The following is a 15,966-nucleotide window of genomic DNA, read 5'->3' as shown; positions in this document are numbered from 1 at the left end:
AGAATCTAAAATAAAAGTAATGGCTAATGGCATTGAGGAAAATCTTGAGACTGGAATATCGAAGATTTATAATACGTCGCTGGAAGCATGTTCATGTACATTTTGGAACTCTTTCAGTGCACCATGTAGGCATATTTTTATGTTAAGAAAATACAATAACTTAGATATTTTTTCAAAAACATGTTTCCATCCAAGATACATTACTTCAGTTGGAAATACAGAAAGTATTATGAATATGGATATCGATGATGAAAACACGAATGACGTAGACATTGATGATATAGACAAGGATGAATTCGATGGTTGTCAAAAAGTATTATCGGATCGAGAAAAATTCAATACAGCACTGACAGTAACAAAAAATATCGCAGATATTTTATCAAATTATGGAACTACAACCTTTAACAAATATATGAACGAAAAAAATGCTAGAAATGGGGTTTCTCTGTTTGAGAATGAGTATAGTAAACCTAGAATTAGTTCAATAGAATTTGAGACAAGTAACTTAGTTGAAGCTGGAAGTTGCCAGGATAGCTTAGTTGGTACTGAAAGTCAGAACGAATCCGATACAAATCATCAATCAAATGAAAACCTAAAATTTAAAACAAAAATTAAGTCTAAAGGACGTCCGAAGAGAAAAACTAAACAGATTCAGTTTTACAAGAAGCAAATTAAAACACGAAATAAAAAATAAAATAAATACCCAAGTATATTGTAACAATAAACAATAAATAAAACAATATTTTTCTATAATTATGTAGTTTTTATTAAAATATTAATATCAATAAACTTTTTGGTTAGTTAGTACGTTATACGTAACTATAAATAGCCAATTTCTTATACATATTGTATGTATAAATAGCCAATTGCGTATACATACAGTATGTATAAATAGCCAATTGCGTATACATACAGTATGTATAAATAGCCAATTGCGTATACATACAATATGTATAAATAGCCACATCCTAAGAAAAATGTACAATTTTTTTACTTGCCAAGGGCAATACGATATACATTTTTAAAATATATGGTGTCAATTTAAAAAAGATTCGGGTGCAACCTACTAGCTAATAGGAACAGTATTACTAACAATTTTAATATATCTGCAGCGAAAAGTAACTACACTCGAAAAGTCGCAAAGAAAATAACAGAGTCATAATAATAATTTTGTTTAATAGTAATTAAAGGTCGCTTGATGAGCAGAAATTGTTTATATCGTCTCTTGAATCCGACCACTGATAAGTTTTTATGCTCCTCCGGGATACTATTATATTACATTATTAAATGTACCACTACGACTTCAAGCCTATAGAAATGATATGAGCCGAATTAAAAAGTGTAATTAGACAAAATAATTTAAATCCAAAAATGTCCGTCCATGTAAATGATGTAAGTAAAACACACAAAATAATTACAAACAAAAATTTGGGACAACATAACACCATTATATAATGGGATGATAGCGATATCTCAAATTCAAAGTATTATATAGACAAATTTGATTTAATATGTATTTAATATTTATATAATTGCAATTATACAGTACGCAATACAACAGAATGCCGACCGGTTTGATTTTTTGGCCCAAAAATACCTACAGGCAAATAAAAATGTTAATAGCAGTACAGTACTGTATCATTTATCGTATGCCCGACTATAACTCTTACTGCTTCAGAGGTAGCAATAATAGTATCACTTAAGACGGATAACAAGTATGTATAATACACATGTTGGGGCCAATTGAAATAAATAATATACTTTGTTATGTATTGTTTTCAGAAAATGTCATCTTACGACGTAAAATTATCATCCCTAAATTCAATTTCCTTCAAATGATAGATGCAACCCCTAAATTTTCAAACCCAAGGTGGTAGCTCGTAATACTTCAATATGAAAGTTATTTTCGCTCTCTATTAAAAGTAGCAGTCTTAAGTCTAAAATTATTGTAGAAATGAGGAAGAAAGAATAAATTTTTTAAGCAATTTTTTACTTTAATTGGTAACTTTTGCTTATGAAGTTCATAAATAAGTAATTATTTGGCAACTTTAATTTCTCATATATTAACAATAACAAACAATAAACGTGTGTTGGACAATCGAATGACAAATTTTCCTATCAAAAGTGGCATAGAACTGGTATTACTATAACACTAACGTTTCGTATAGAATTATTCTAGGATATATCACAATATAGGAATGCGATTAAAATTTCAGTTTAATTAATTAATTAATTTAATTAATGTTTGGAAACTCGAAATATATATTATATTTTATTATATAACACTATTCCAAAGCTGAACCTAAGAATTTTTTTATATTCCCCATTAACAAGGAACAGATGAATTGCAAATTGCGCCATTGAATTTTTTAAAATCGTAATTTTTTTTCATATCTATGAGAAGTTTGAATACCGCTTGAAAAGATAATTTTTAAGATACAATATTTTGATGTTTTGCTATTTTGCACAATTGTTAAAGTTTGTGTTAATTTGTTCGTTATTTTCTAAATTTGGGATAGTGTTGTTTATTGGTCTCTCTCTCTCTGTAAAACACAAAAGAACTATAAAATGTCTGGCGGTTCAAGACGAATTCGTAATATAATTTTTTGAAAGTAGCACTAACACGCAAGAATTTAGAAGAAACTACTGAAAAGCTTTAGAGACAGAGAGAGAGTAATAAAGTAAAGATGATATAGACAGTGACTTTATTTATGTAGGTAGTTGATCTTCTGTTTTCTTATAAGTTCACTGAAGTCTACCTAAACAGTTTGGATAAGTTGCTTTGGTGAGTATCTTGTTGGAATAAAAATGTTTAGACTAAAGTTGGCTCCAGCTTAATCAAAAAATAACAGAGAAATTATACTTTATTTAAAAAACTGATCTTTTTATTTACAATTTTCGTATGATTTCAACATAACTGTAAGAGCAATCAAAAGATTGCCGAAAGTAATCTCCAGTAGATTTAGTCATAAAAGTCTAACCAAAAATAACCCAGATACAGAGTACAAATTTGTAGAATTGAAGACTAATAGAGCGCTCTTAGCGGTTTAGCAAAGAATTGTAAAATTGAAAGAGTGCGATATTTTCAATAGAAAGATGCTGCACAAATATGGACTTATTTCACTTTAGAAAATAGCAATTTTAAGCCTATACTCCTCATGATTTGCCTAACGATTTGCCTAACCAATTTAAGTAAATACCCGGACAAACGGTTATAGGCTTAATTATTGAATTATTTTCCAATATTTGGACGACTTGCTGATCCCAATACCTAGCAAGCAGGTCGATCAGATTTTAAAGATATTCCTTTCGTTTAATGAAAGTTTGGTTTTTCCCGTGAAGGAGCAGTGAGATAGAAGATTGTAATGTTGCACTGGTATAGAACGAAGTCAAGTTTAGGTAGATTGATTTCTTTTTCCTGTTAACACCCATTCAAACAAAAATTGAATACATTACTTGCTTTAAAAAAAAAAACACTAAAAATCTGTCCCCCTACATTTCAACGAAAAAACCTTATTAATATTTAAATACAATTACCTAGAAAATCACTAAAATCACTAAAAATTACAAGATAAAGTTTTACATTGTAAGAGGACCTCTACACAGCGCAATTTTAATACCATTATTTTACCCTTTAATAATTAATTAGTGTGTTTAAAGATTCCACATTGCCTAAAAAAAATTAAACCAATTTATTCTAAATTTAAAATCAAAGAACTCGTTTTTGAAAAATGGAAGTAGAGTCGAAGTTGTTCTTACTAAATACAAGAAATTGCCAGTTTTTATTTTCATACAAAATTCTAGTGGTTTGGTAGGCTTTTTTGTTCCAATATGTTGTGAGAAATAGGATTTTTATACAATAAGTAGGTATTAATATTGGCAACATTGTAGTTGCCACTGTCACTACCACCATTAAAAATGATGGTCAGCACCGTGTTTTTATTCTAGTTAACGTCATTTTGTTTCATAATAATTATCCGTTGCAAGCCTATGGGGTCTTTTAACTAATTGTCTTGCAAACTTTGTTTGATTTTGATCTGTTTCTCATCTTTGTTATGTCAATAGTTTTTGTATGTATGTTTGTTCTTGTTACTTCCTTTTAGTTGAAGTGATTTTGTTTTATTTGGTTCTTTGATTTTTGAATTGATTTGATGTGGATAGAACATGCTTTATTTATACTTCATCTTACTCTCATTTTAATTAAGCGAATTTATTATTGATTACTTTTATGGTTAGATTTTAGACTGACGATGCAGCTACTTGCTAATATCCCTATATTAAAAAAAAATGTATATTATATATTGTATATCTATATGACGGTGTTGATATTATATTTTTTTAGTTAATTAAAGACAATAAATATATTCAGTATACTGAATGTGTTATATGTGTCACCAATAACAAAATGCTAGTGACAAAATTATTAAGTGATTTTCCACCATTTGGAGTTTAAACTGCGTGTTATGTAAGTATCATGCTTTGATGCTTTTCTTCAATAATCTTATTTCCTACACCTGGCGTATTCATTAAATTTTTCTTGGTTGGCGCTCTTTTAAAATATATTTGCTTTTACATTGTTGTTTCTTGTATAAACAATATTAGTAGAATGTTGCTCCATATTTTTTCCTGATAAAGTCGACAATCTTGGAAGAAAACTTCAAGTAATAGAGAATAAATGATCATTGTTATAGAAGCACCTGAGATCTTTCATTGCTTCTTATAACCTGAATAAGCCGATATCCCATTATTATCCAGGTTGCTTATATATACAATTTCTTCATATCCTGTGACGTTTTGCTTATTATTCGTGGAGTTAAAAAATGTGAAAAACGTAAGGGGCGGAAAATAACTATAAAAACACACTTTCTGAATATTTTTATCTTTTCAAAACGAATGGACGGGATTGAATTAGACTACTAGAATAGTAACCGTTTCCAAATAAAAAATACTAAATACAAAGCCATACAAACCAAAATTACCTTATTTTTTTTACTTTTTTATTTGGAAAGTAGGAGTTTTATGGAAAAATTGCAGGCGAGTTAAGACGAATGATATATCTTCATCTAAAGTAAAAAAAAAGAAATAAAAAATATGTAGAAAGTGTGTTTTTATAACAGCCATACTTCCGTAAAGCTTTGTTCAATCTATTTTCGTTTATAAGATATAAAATAATGAAATTATTTTTCCGCTATCTTAATAGCGCAATATCTCCGACTTTGGACTCATAGAACAAACTACCACCAGCAGTTTTTCGCATTTGTTTTCTGAAACACCCCCTATATGGCTATTCACAATTGGTCAGCAAAAATAAATCCTTGTATTTTAGGGGTCTTCATTTTTAGATAAAATGCTTTATTAAAAACATACATTTATATTTTAGAAAAGGGTAAGAGAATAAAATTGATATTGCGTAAAATTCCCCAAAATTAGCAACCTACACCTCTTTTGGTCGCTATTCATGAACCACACTGTATATTTTAACAGAAGTATATGTCGAATATGTATCGGGCTTTTTCGTTCCATATAACGACCGGCGGAAATTATCAAATAATATCTAAATATTTATTTGAACGTTTTAAATGTAAATACCGTTCAGGCAAACAGATAATTTTTATGAAGCGATTTGACAATTTTATTTAATGGCTCGTATTTGCATGACAAGCTATTGGAATGTGCTCCTAAATAAACTATAAAACATTATAAAACCTTCGACGCTGATTTGTTTCAATTGTCAATTATTGAATTAAGCGTATTATGAGTTCGACTACAAATTTCGGCAATAAAAAAATATTTTAATGAAATATACGATAGAAATCGCTAAAAACACAAAATAAGCAGCTGAAATGTTGAATTTTGAGTATTAAAAATTGTACACTCGGTGAAACTAGTTAGAATCCGCGGGCGGTCTAGACGAAAAAAAAAAAGAGAAAAAGAATGAGGGAAACAATGCACGAAATGCGCCGTAATTAGCTACCGGGGGGGCAAATCTTTCTATGCGGGGCAGTTTGGCGTGTCTGTATGCCCGGCACATTAAAATTTATATTTCGCAGTAACGTTCGAGACACCGGGCCCCGGAATAATCCGGCCGGGACGTCTAATTGACCATTGCTGTTGGTATATCTCGGGTGCATTTTCGCCCAACGGGCATCGAACATGCGATCGTCGGAAACCTGTGCCAAGAAGTTCACTTTCCGTTGCTAAATTTCCCTTGTAAAACGGAAACCGTTAAATTTTAGAAGCAGAATGGAAATTATTTGAATAAACTGCGCGAACATTTTTTTGAGGTTACAAAAATACATTTCGAAAAACAAACGACAAAATTAAGTTTGAGATTTAAACAAAATGTTAAAAGTTTGGAACTACGAAGTACTTAATCGTGTGGAATCTATATCTTTTACATGAATAATAAATTTTAAAATTACTAATCGTGATCGAACAGATGAGCTAAATTTGAATGAAATTTTATAAATAACGAGCAAAAAATTTAATGGTCAAATAGTTGTTTCTCCTTGTCGATTTCAATTAGATTCCAGGCAAAATTGGATTTTTTTGGCACTTATTGTACCGAAATTTGAAATAAAGTTGCAGATATCAACTTAAAATCCCTCTTTATCGGGCACATGGTCGGGCTTTCTTTTGGATTTGGATATATCGTTACGAAAACGGCATCTCAAGTGCATATATCAACTTAAAAAATCACTTCTTAAATCAAATAGTTGCCTTTCCTGGTTAGTTATGGTCCTATTAGATTCCAGTCAAAATTGACTTTTCCGTGACATACTGCAACTAAAACGGCATCACAATTGCAGATATCAGCTTAAAATTCCTCTTTCTGGGACAAAAAGCTTATTTTTCTTTTTGATTTCGCAGATAGCATCCTAGAAACTCACTTTCTGGCTTTAAGAATTGCCCTTCCTTGTCGATTTAGATCATCTACATCATCTTTTGGTTATGACTACTAACACATTTTACTGATATTTTGTTAAAGCTGGTGTTTTCATACGATCTCCTGCGTAACTACGGATCCAGGGATATAAAAACTCAACACCAAAATTTTTTAGATATACCATTCTGATTTGGCCACGGCGGCATACATTGGGTTCAATTAAGTTGGAACGATACGCAAAACTTTTTTGTGAAAAAAGCTATGTTTTATATAGAGTTCTGCATGGTCTAAATGTCGAAATGCTTACACTATCTGACTACTATATCAGATCTGAAATATGTAATATAAAATATGAATTTTATGCAAGAGTAAATTGCCTTCATTTTTGAAAAAATGATCATTATTGTAGATATCCGATATTTTTATAAATTTCAGCCACAAGCGTTCAATGGCTAGTTATATTTAATAAGTTCCATTATTGACTTGTGAAGTGAAGATTGAGATAGTTCTGAATTCGATAGTGTTGTCAAATTTCCTTTTCACATATTAATAATTTTGTATGACTTTGCATTTTCAGAATTAAATATTATGAAACCTATAGTTTATTCAAATGCAACAGAACATGACGTATTAATGACGTATTTTTTCATATTTGTCAGACTTTTAAACGCCAATTTTGAAAAGTTTTGGGTTGACGACGTTGTCAGGAATACTGCATCTGAAACAAAGTTTGCAGTTCTGGACGTGTTTCGGAAACAGATGGAAGATTATTTTTTGTTTCTGGTACTATTGAAGATATACATGGTATGGATATTTTAAATGTACACATTAGGCCTGCGAACATTAAACACCTGAAGCCAAAAATTGTAAACCTAATCGAGAAAGAAATGCTGCTCTGTATTTTCTATCTGTTAATGATATTTCAGAACCAATCCTTTTCTACTATCATCTTCTCCTCGTAATCGAAAACTTCTTAAAAAAACTCTCTCTGCCACAAACGCACGATGGTCTAAATGGAAATAATTTGCGATGAAAGTCTCAATTTTGAATGTATTAAATAAAACATTTAAGACACGTATGATATCAGCTGATAATCCCTGCACCGAGATAATGAATCGACTAAAAATTAAATAGAGTTTGCTTTTTAAACAATTGAAGGTTAGTGTCTGTCACCAGAGTTTTTATTTTTGTGCGTATAAGACATTTTTTTCTCTAGTTCGAAGGAGTTTTTTTTTTTCAAGAAACAGTTAAAGAATATAATTTATTTTATATTGACTGTTAACGTAGGAGGCAAGTGTAACAATTTAGAAAGAAAATGCTTGTTAAGCACGCTTCGTTTCTTTAGAAATATAACTACCAGAAAGGGTGCTTTTTACTATTATTTTTATTGATATTTCATGTTTTTTTAGGGCTACTGAAACTCTGGAAACAGGTGTTACAAAGTGAGTGATGATATTATAATTTTTGAAGTGTCTAGTTTATAGTGGTACCTAAGATTGCATATAATTAAATATTTTTAAACTTTTATATTTTTTTGTATAAAATCAGGAATTTTTTAATGTTTAGCAAAAAGAACCAAACGTTAAGTTCAAAAAAGTTTAGGTTTTACTAAATTTAGATTAGAAAACATTAAAAGCCCTAACGGAATCTCAGTTAGATTTTTGTCTCCGAATATTTCGATAAGGTGCAAAAAAGTGAACAGAATTTTTTTTGGAAAAAAATACAAATGTTGGCTTGTAATGGCTTCTCCTTTCAAAACACCATAAATACAAATGCTCTAGCTAAAACCAAGGCAGAAAATTTTTCTATAGGTCGCACGTTTTTTTCGCCAGAAATATTTCAAGATCCAGTGCCTTATGCTCCACAAGATTCGTGAGCCTATTTGTTAGAAAATAATTTTACACAACGTCATTACAGAAACACCAGAATTAGAGCTAAGAAATGGGATTCAAGATTCGGAGACAATTGCGTTGGTTCCACTACAAGCAAATGTTCTTATATATTTATTTGAGTTTTTAAAAACATGAGAGCGACCATTATTTGTAGTTATGGGTCTGACGGCCTTTGTGACCATTCTAATTATAAGCACAAATTTAGCATATTTGCTTCTACAGTTGGTAAGTTCCAAAAATGACGTCCTTTGGGTTAACCCAGCACTACAATCTACGCGATTTAGTGGGCGGCATAAAATACACAGAGAAGAAACAAAAAATCACGTCTCAAGAAAAAAAGCAAGATTTGGACTTTCAGATTAAGACTTTAAGACCACTGGAATGCAATGCTGGAAACCATACTCCAGAAATTACTTGCAAATTGTGCCTAACGCTAATCAATGGCAAAATTTTAAGTAGCTTGACATCCCACATGTGTAGCAACGCCTTCAACATTCATGAAGGTTTAAAATCGCCCCATCGAGACTCGTTACAATATGAAAGTAGTCGATTACACTGTTTTTAGAATGCGTGCTCGACATCGGCTACAGAATTGAAATTAACACTGCAAAAAGAGCTTTTGAAAACATAGATATTTCTTCAGAAAACAAGACTTGTCTTGATCTTGAGAACTTTGAAACGTACTGCTTTAATAGAGGAACATTATTTGTAAGGTTATACCCTTGGTTACTCATCTATAAATATTTGGTGCATGGTTAGAAAATAATTGAAAACTGTCGGTAATTTTGAGATGTATTTTGTCGAAGTCTAGATACCTAAAATCATCTGATTTCCAGTGCCAGCCTTTGTTCTGGAAAAGGAAGTTTTAAAATAAAATAACTAAAACTAACCAAAAATTTAAAGCTATTGACTGAGAAATATTTTTAGATTTAGCTCCTAAAAACATACTTTGTTAATTTGCGTTGGTATTATTAGTTTTAAACAATTAAAAGGTTTTCAAATAATGTTTCTTGCAATAAAACTATTTTAAAGCGAATTATGGGCATTCAGACCATAGCGCAGTATAGTAATTGGGTTACTAAAACCTTTCGACTTAGAAACTCTTTTAGATTTAGCTGCCAAAGACATGGAAAAATCTAAAAATGATTCAAATTCAAATCTCGATAATTTGAAAGATATTTTAGATATTAGAGCTGCAGAAACATTAGTTATCATCTGAAATGAACTTCTAAAACTATATTATTTTCGTCATTTGTAAATACATTTTATTTTCATGATCAATTAAATAAAAATTAGGAGATAAGTAATTATAAAACATAAAATAATAGTTTTTAATATTTTTGGATTTCTATTATTTTCTAATCATCATATTAATTTTCTAATCATTTTTCTTTCAATAAAAATAAAATTAACGGGAATTCCTACCGCGGCAATTACAACGTTACATCTAAAAATATTTGTTTAGGCAGTTTAGAAAAACTTTCCATATTCTGCTTCCAGATCTCTATAGTATGCTTAGAAACGCGCGTTTTAGAAACGGAAACGGTGAACGATTGGCACGAGATTCCGGATCGCCCGTGAAAATTAAAAAAGAAAACAACACTCACCGTTGCTGAAGACTTGACCCAATACTAACAGAACCACGAACGTCAGTAATTGACCCCCTGGATATTTCATCATTGCCTCTGGTGCGAGTTACCTGTTAAGTAAAAAAGAGAAAAAACGATTATAGCAAACCCCTCTAGGCGATGGCGTCTTCTCGCGCTGATGATGGGTGCGAAGGTGTGGGTGGTGACGGTGGGTATCCCTCAGAACGGGCGAGAGTGCGTCAGTAAAATATCACAGGTACACTTAACAACTTAATTAAATTACACTAATAATTTTCAACTATTTGTTTAACGGGCAACTTCCATTTATATTAATATTTAATAATTATTTACACGTCGAGAGAATCACAGGTAGGGTGGTGAACACTAAACCATTCGCGCCGAAAACTTTTTTACGATGGTTCCATTTGAAATTAGTGCATGGTGCCATTGCGGGGGGGTGATTTTTTCGATCCACTACGGAGCAAAAGTGGCTCCCCCATCAAACCAAATGAGTCCCTATGTAAATGCGGGAAAAAACGGTCAAGCGGCAAATAATCCGTCACGTGTGTTCCTAGGTTAATACCGAGTGCGAGACGAATGAGGGTGCGTGCGTGTGTCGCGCCAGTAGCGTGGCAACTACTGGCGTCTGGACGAGAAGCGTCGCGACGCCCGCGAAACGGGGGCGCTGCGCGTTCCAGACGTCGTCTGTTGGCGGACGCATCGCGACGCCCGGCGCCTCCTTTAAGCAGATTTTCGGACGATAAGAGATTACGACGGTGAGGGGGGAACGCGGCGGGGGTTTAATCGAAAGGATTTTCGAAAGATAACAAGGGCGAGAAGTAAAAAAATAGGTCGGGTGATGCGGGCGAACGGGAATTTCACAGTTTTTGTGTCTGTTATTCTCGGCGGCGATATTCTGGACGGGCAATCACTTAGACGACGTGTGAGCCGCGTTTCGGAAATGATCGTATTGGATTTTTTGCACCCGATACTTATCCGAGAACGCGGTTTCTTACTGGGCTTTAAGGTCATTTCGTATCAAGTCAAGCTGGTTTAGCGGGTCACATCGCCAGTTTTTACGATTTTTCATACCCATAAATAGAATGAAAATTGTTTAAAAATAAAAAAACTGATATATTTTCCTTGCCCAGCAAGAAATATTCGAGATATAGACTAGAGGGTCCAATTTCCATTTTTAGGAGCAAAAGAAAAAAAAAAACAGAAATTTTACTTTGAAAGGAGTAGGTAACTAGCTATAGTCGGTACGATTTGTGATGGCATAGTCGGGAATAAAATGTCAGACAGAATAAAATAGATTGTTGATTTGCTTCCACTTCTTCATCATATGTTGTTCCGCCCTAAATGTCTATCTAATCAATTATATATTTTCGCTTTTATATTTTCTATGTAATAATAGATGAGGGTGTTACTTAATGATATTCGAATATTTAAGTAGGCGAACCTACATGAAAAAATTACGATAATTTATTAAATACTATTGTCCGAAAACTCTATCAATGCAATAAACATTAAAACAATACCAAAAAAATTGGATATTAAAAAATGTACCGTAAAAAATATAATTTGCCAAGAGTAAATATATAAATAAATCATATTTAGTTTGTATTTACGATGAAATATTTTCATCTTCAGAGCCAAAACTAGATATGCTACTACCAGAAAATGATCCTTTCTCTACATTAATAACAAATGGTAGTGCCGTTATATCAAGTATATTCTTTTTTCCCAGTATTCTGTTATTATATTTTCGGATTGTGCTTGTTGCTGGCCTCGCATTTAGTGCGGGAACATAAAACCGTGTCGTGATGTGTAAAGACTTCATATTCAACTCGGTTTGTTTCGCAATAATATCGTAGTTCCGTATTTCTTCTTGAAGGATTTTAAGCAGTTCATGAATATTTGGATGCGCTTTTCCAACACTGTTGTTAAGTCGATGCTGCCATTCGTCTACCGAATTTATTGTGCGGTGTCGCTCCTTGTAGCACAACCATATGAATTCAGCACATGAAAATCCTCCACCACGGTTTTTCATCACCAAGGCAATAACAGAGGCTAAGCCAAACAAAGCCTCCACGGTGGACCTCATCCGTGACAGTTTTGCATGACTAAGGCAATAACATACTACAATATCCCCTAGAATAACTACAAAAGTAATTTGTTGTTTTTATAGTAACATCTTTATAGGTACCGCATTAATTACCTACCTAATCGGATTATTAGCCTAGGCACGGAAGGAGAAGAGTAATTTCCATAATCTTTAATGTGTCGGAAACGAGAGGTTATAGGTAGAACCAAATTTCCTTGGTAACTGTATAATGCATTCCAAACATATGCTACCGCAACATCGCATATTTTGCACTGAGCCCACACCAATTCTATGGCATTAACTAAACAATGGTAAGGAGGCAATCTTAAAATTTGATGGCCCATTTCAATAATTGTTTCGTCTGTAGCATACGGCAAGTTTGTTTTGTAATTATAGACAATTTTTAACAACTCACATTTTAGACTACTTTCTGCGTAATTAATCCGCTTACTGTACAGTCACTTTAAAATTTTACTGACTCTAGAATAATAGCGTGCATTATCTATTATAATCAAAGACGGCCTTTTGAATTTCGGCAGCCGTTTTTCAAAAATGCCACTCTGTTTTGGTTAGTTTTGCTTAGTTTGGAGTGGAACTACGGCAATTATCCGGTGATTGGTGCTATCTCTGTGGAGTGTACGGCACTGGGGCGTAATAGACAATCGTAGAACACTAGTAGATAAATGGGTGGGTTTTGACATTCTTAGTATGGAGTGGAAGCAGGTAAAATATTGAGGCACCTTCTCTCTTGATTTTATGATCGACTGTGCCATTCCGAATATTAAGACTATATTATAACTCCGTTATATATTATGTTTAAATTGTAAATATCAGTAGGAAACTCTATCTTTCTACAAGGGCATTGTGGATTTTTAAGTAAAATTATTATGTGATACATTCATGCATGGTGCAATTTTCATCTGCATTTTATATTAACCCAGTTTATATATATTTATTTATGGTTAGACAAGGATCATATACGATATCACAGAAATTAAAAGCGTGAATGTGAATACGCCACAGCATCCTTCTAAGATCAGGATTACCGGAGTTATACAATACAATACAATGTACATTTAAAAATTGATTTCTTAATACACTTTTCAAATCATAGATCAACTAACCAAAGTCGCAGATTGTCTGCTACATTACACAAGTTGGTGTTGTTTATGTAAAAACTAAGCAGACTATTCTTTATGATATTGAAATTCTTTTTGCTGGCGCCACACTTACTGCAATTTTAAGGCAGAGGTGAGCATTAGAAACTTCAAAAATAGCGTCATAAGATAGCAGTTTTCTATTAACTTGTTGACTGGAAATGACAAAAACAAATGAGTGTCATCTGCGTACACTTGCATCGAGAGAAAACTCAAATAGTCGCCCAGAAACGCTGGGTAAATTGTATATAATATGGAGCCCTGTGGAACTCCGGAAGGACAAGTTTGCATAGAAGAACGTTATTCCTTTCAATTTCGTGTTCGATTACTTGTCTCTTTATTACTGGTTATAATACTTTGGATAGTACTAGCAAGGTATTAATGGGTCTTCAGTCTTTCAAATCTGCTACATTGCTACAAGTCTTAGGTATATGGATGCATGAGCAATTTTCGTGTACTCAAAAAATTAATGGATTTGTGGATGTAACAAAAAAAATGCCCTTTTCCGTGCTCACTTTTTGGTGGTCATAAAGCTTGAACGGAAATAGGGGTCGCCGATCTCGAGCATTTAAGTTTTAAAATAAAAAAACATGGAAATTCTAAAAACCACATTCACAATTGTACGGAATTTTCGTTAGTAGGGTCAACCAATATTAGGACTCAATTAGATTCTGCTTCTTGGGAACATATGAAAATAAAAAGATAGAAACATCACGAAAATTTTCCTTCGCTTGTTATCCGATATGATTAGGTTGTATTTTCTTATTTATCACATCCATCGATACGCATTCAAAGCAAAACACTTTTTGTCGGCAATCCGACCATCGCACAACACTACCGCCGCTTACTAATTCGGTTTTTCGTATCCATCACGTGAACAGAGTTCGTGCGCGGTTATTTTCGGGAGTGAAAATGGCGAAACGAAGTGGCTCGCCATTAGTTAATATTAAGCTGTCAAAAACAAACAAAATTAAAAGAAAATCAGTAATGAGTTGAAGAATAGGTTTTTCATCTACAGCTGTAATTCAGGACCGTCATCAGCCTTACCATCATCAGCTAGACCATCAACCTCTACTAGGCTCTCACCGGTGCCTTCTTCATATAATTTTTCCTCTAGATATTTAAACTTCCTGCTGGGGGAGAGCAAAACCGACAATCTGTACAAATCAAAGAAAATGGGCAACCGGGATCAATCCCTAGCAAATTACATTTTTGCGTGGCAGAAAGTAACACGCTATAAGATTGTGCTTTAAGGTATCAAACAAAATTTTTTGCAAACCCTAATTAGTCACATCGATATTTAAAAACATTTTCGGGTGTTGATTTAAAGTTATTGAAAAAATCTGTAGCAATGGTCTTGGACATTGGTGCAATTTTTAAATGTTGGAGTGATACCGGTGAATTCTTATCGCCATTCTGTCTTGCTACCAAACCGAATGGGAAAAAGAAGGAAAGCATTAAATAAATTTATTTGACCTCCTCAATTCAAAGTAGAAGATTTCAGAACAGTTAATAAACTTGTAAACAAAAATTGCTATGAAACAAATTTATCAACCCGAATTATGTGTAGCCTCTGCTCTAAAACAGGTGACAAAAAATATTAGATTAAAAAAAAAAGAAAAAAATCCTATCATCCCGCAACAAGAATAGCAAATATTGATTTTTTCACCGGAAATAGTGTTCGCCATGCGGCAAAGCCCGCGACTTTTTAAATCACAGGTAAACATAAATATCGTCAAGAATACTAATCAGATTTTCGCTCTTGCCATAATAAATTTAGATTTACCTTAATATCACGTAATTTTTAGTAAATATAGAATTTTTTTTCTTTTTCTTTTTTCAATATGTATTCTAAATCTAGTTGTTTTTACATACCTAACGGCATCAAATGTTTCTGTTGCCCTTTTCATGTTACGCCAAGTTATTTCTAAAATTTAAAGATTAATCGAATACTATGAATGAAGGTTAATCTGAATTTTTCGAGCTTGTCTTTCGATATGATTACAACCAATCCACCCAACCACTTCCCCTATGTGGCGCAATTTTGCTAGAAAACAGAATGAATAAGCAGCGGTAGTGTTGTACCATGGAAAAGTTATTTGCTTTGAATACGTATGGATGGATATGATATATAAGAAACTACAACGTAATCATATCGAAAGACAAGCTGGAAAAATTACGATTAATCTTCACGCAGATAAGTGTTCGATTAATCTTTAAATTATTAATTGCAATTGCGCCACTGTTCTCCTTTTTGTCATATCCTAGATTTCTCTCCATATCCAATAAAAATAAACATATCAATTCTCTCATTTTTATTTAGATGAACCATATT

General features: G+C 32.6%; 1 protein-coding gene across 10 annotated transcripts in view; it reads right to left on the bottom strand.

Moving 5' to 3' along the window:
- Window positions 1–15,966, bottom strand: part of LOC132698809 (tyrosine-protein phosphatase Lar) — a 1,212,853-nt gene that overhangs the window by 430,177 nt on the left and 766,710 nt on the right. For all 10 annotated transcript variants that reach the window (XM_060665109.1, XM_060665108.1, XM_060665111.1 and 7 more), the window contains one exon: window positions 10,386–10,477. In XM_060665109.1, the coding sequence (XP_060521092.1) occupies window positions 10,386–10,458 (73 nt within the window). In that variant the 5' untranslated portion in view covers window positions 10,459–10,477. The remainder of the gene's footprint in view (window positions 1–10,385; window positions 10,478–15,966) is intronic.

The sequence above is a fragment of the Cylas formicarius genome, unplaced genomic scaffold, assembly GCF_029955315.1.
Source record: "Cylas formicarius isolate icCylForm1 unplaced genomic scaffold, icCylForm1.1 PGA_scaffold_2__14_contigs__length_35257938, whole genome shotgun sequence".
NCBI classification, from domain to species: domain Eukaryota; kingdom Metazoa; phylum Arthropoda; class Insecta; order Coleoptera; family Brentidae; genus Cylas; species Cylas formicarius.
This window is presented reverse-complemented; position numbering and strand designations above follow the sequence as displayed.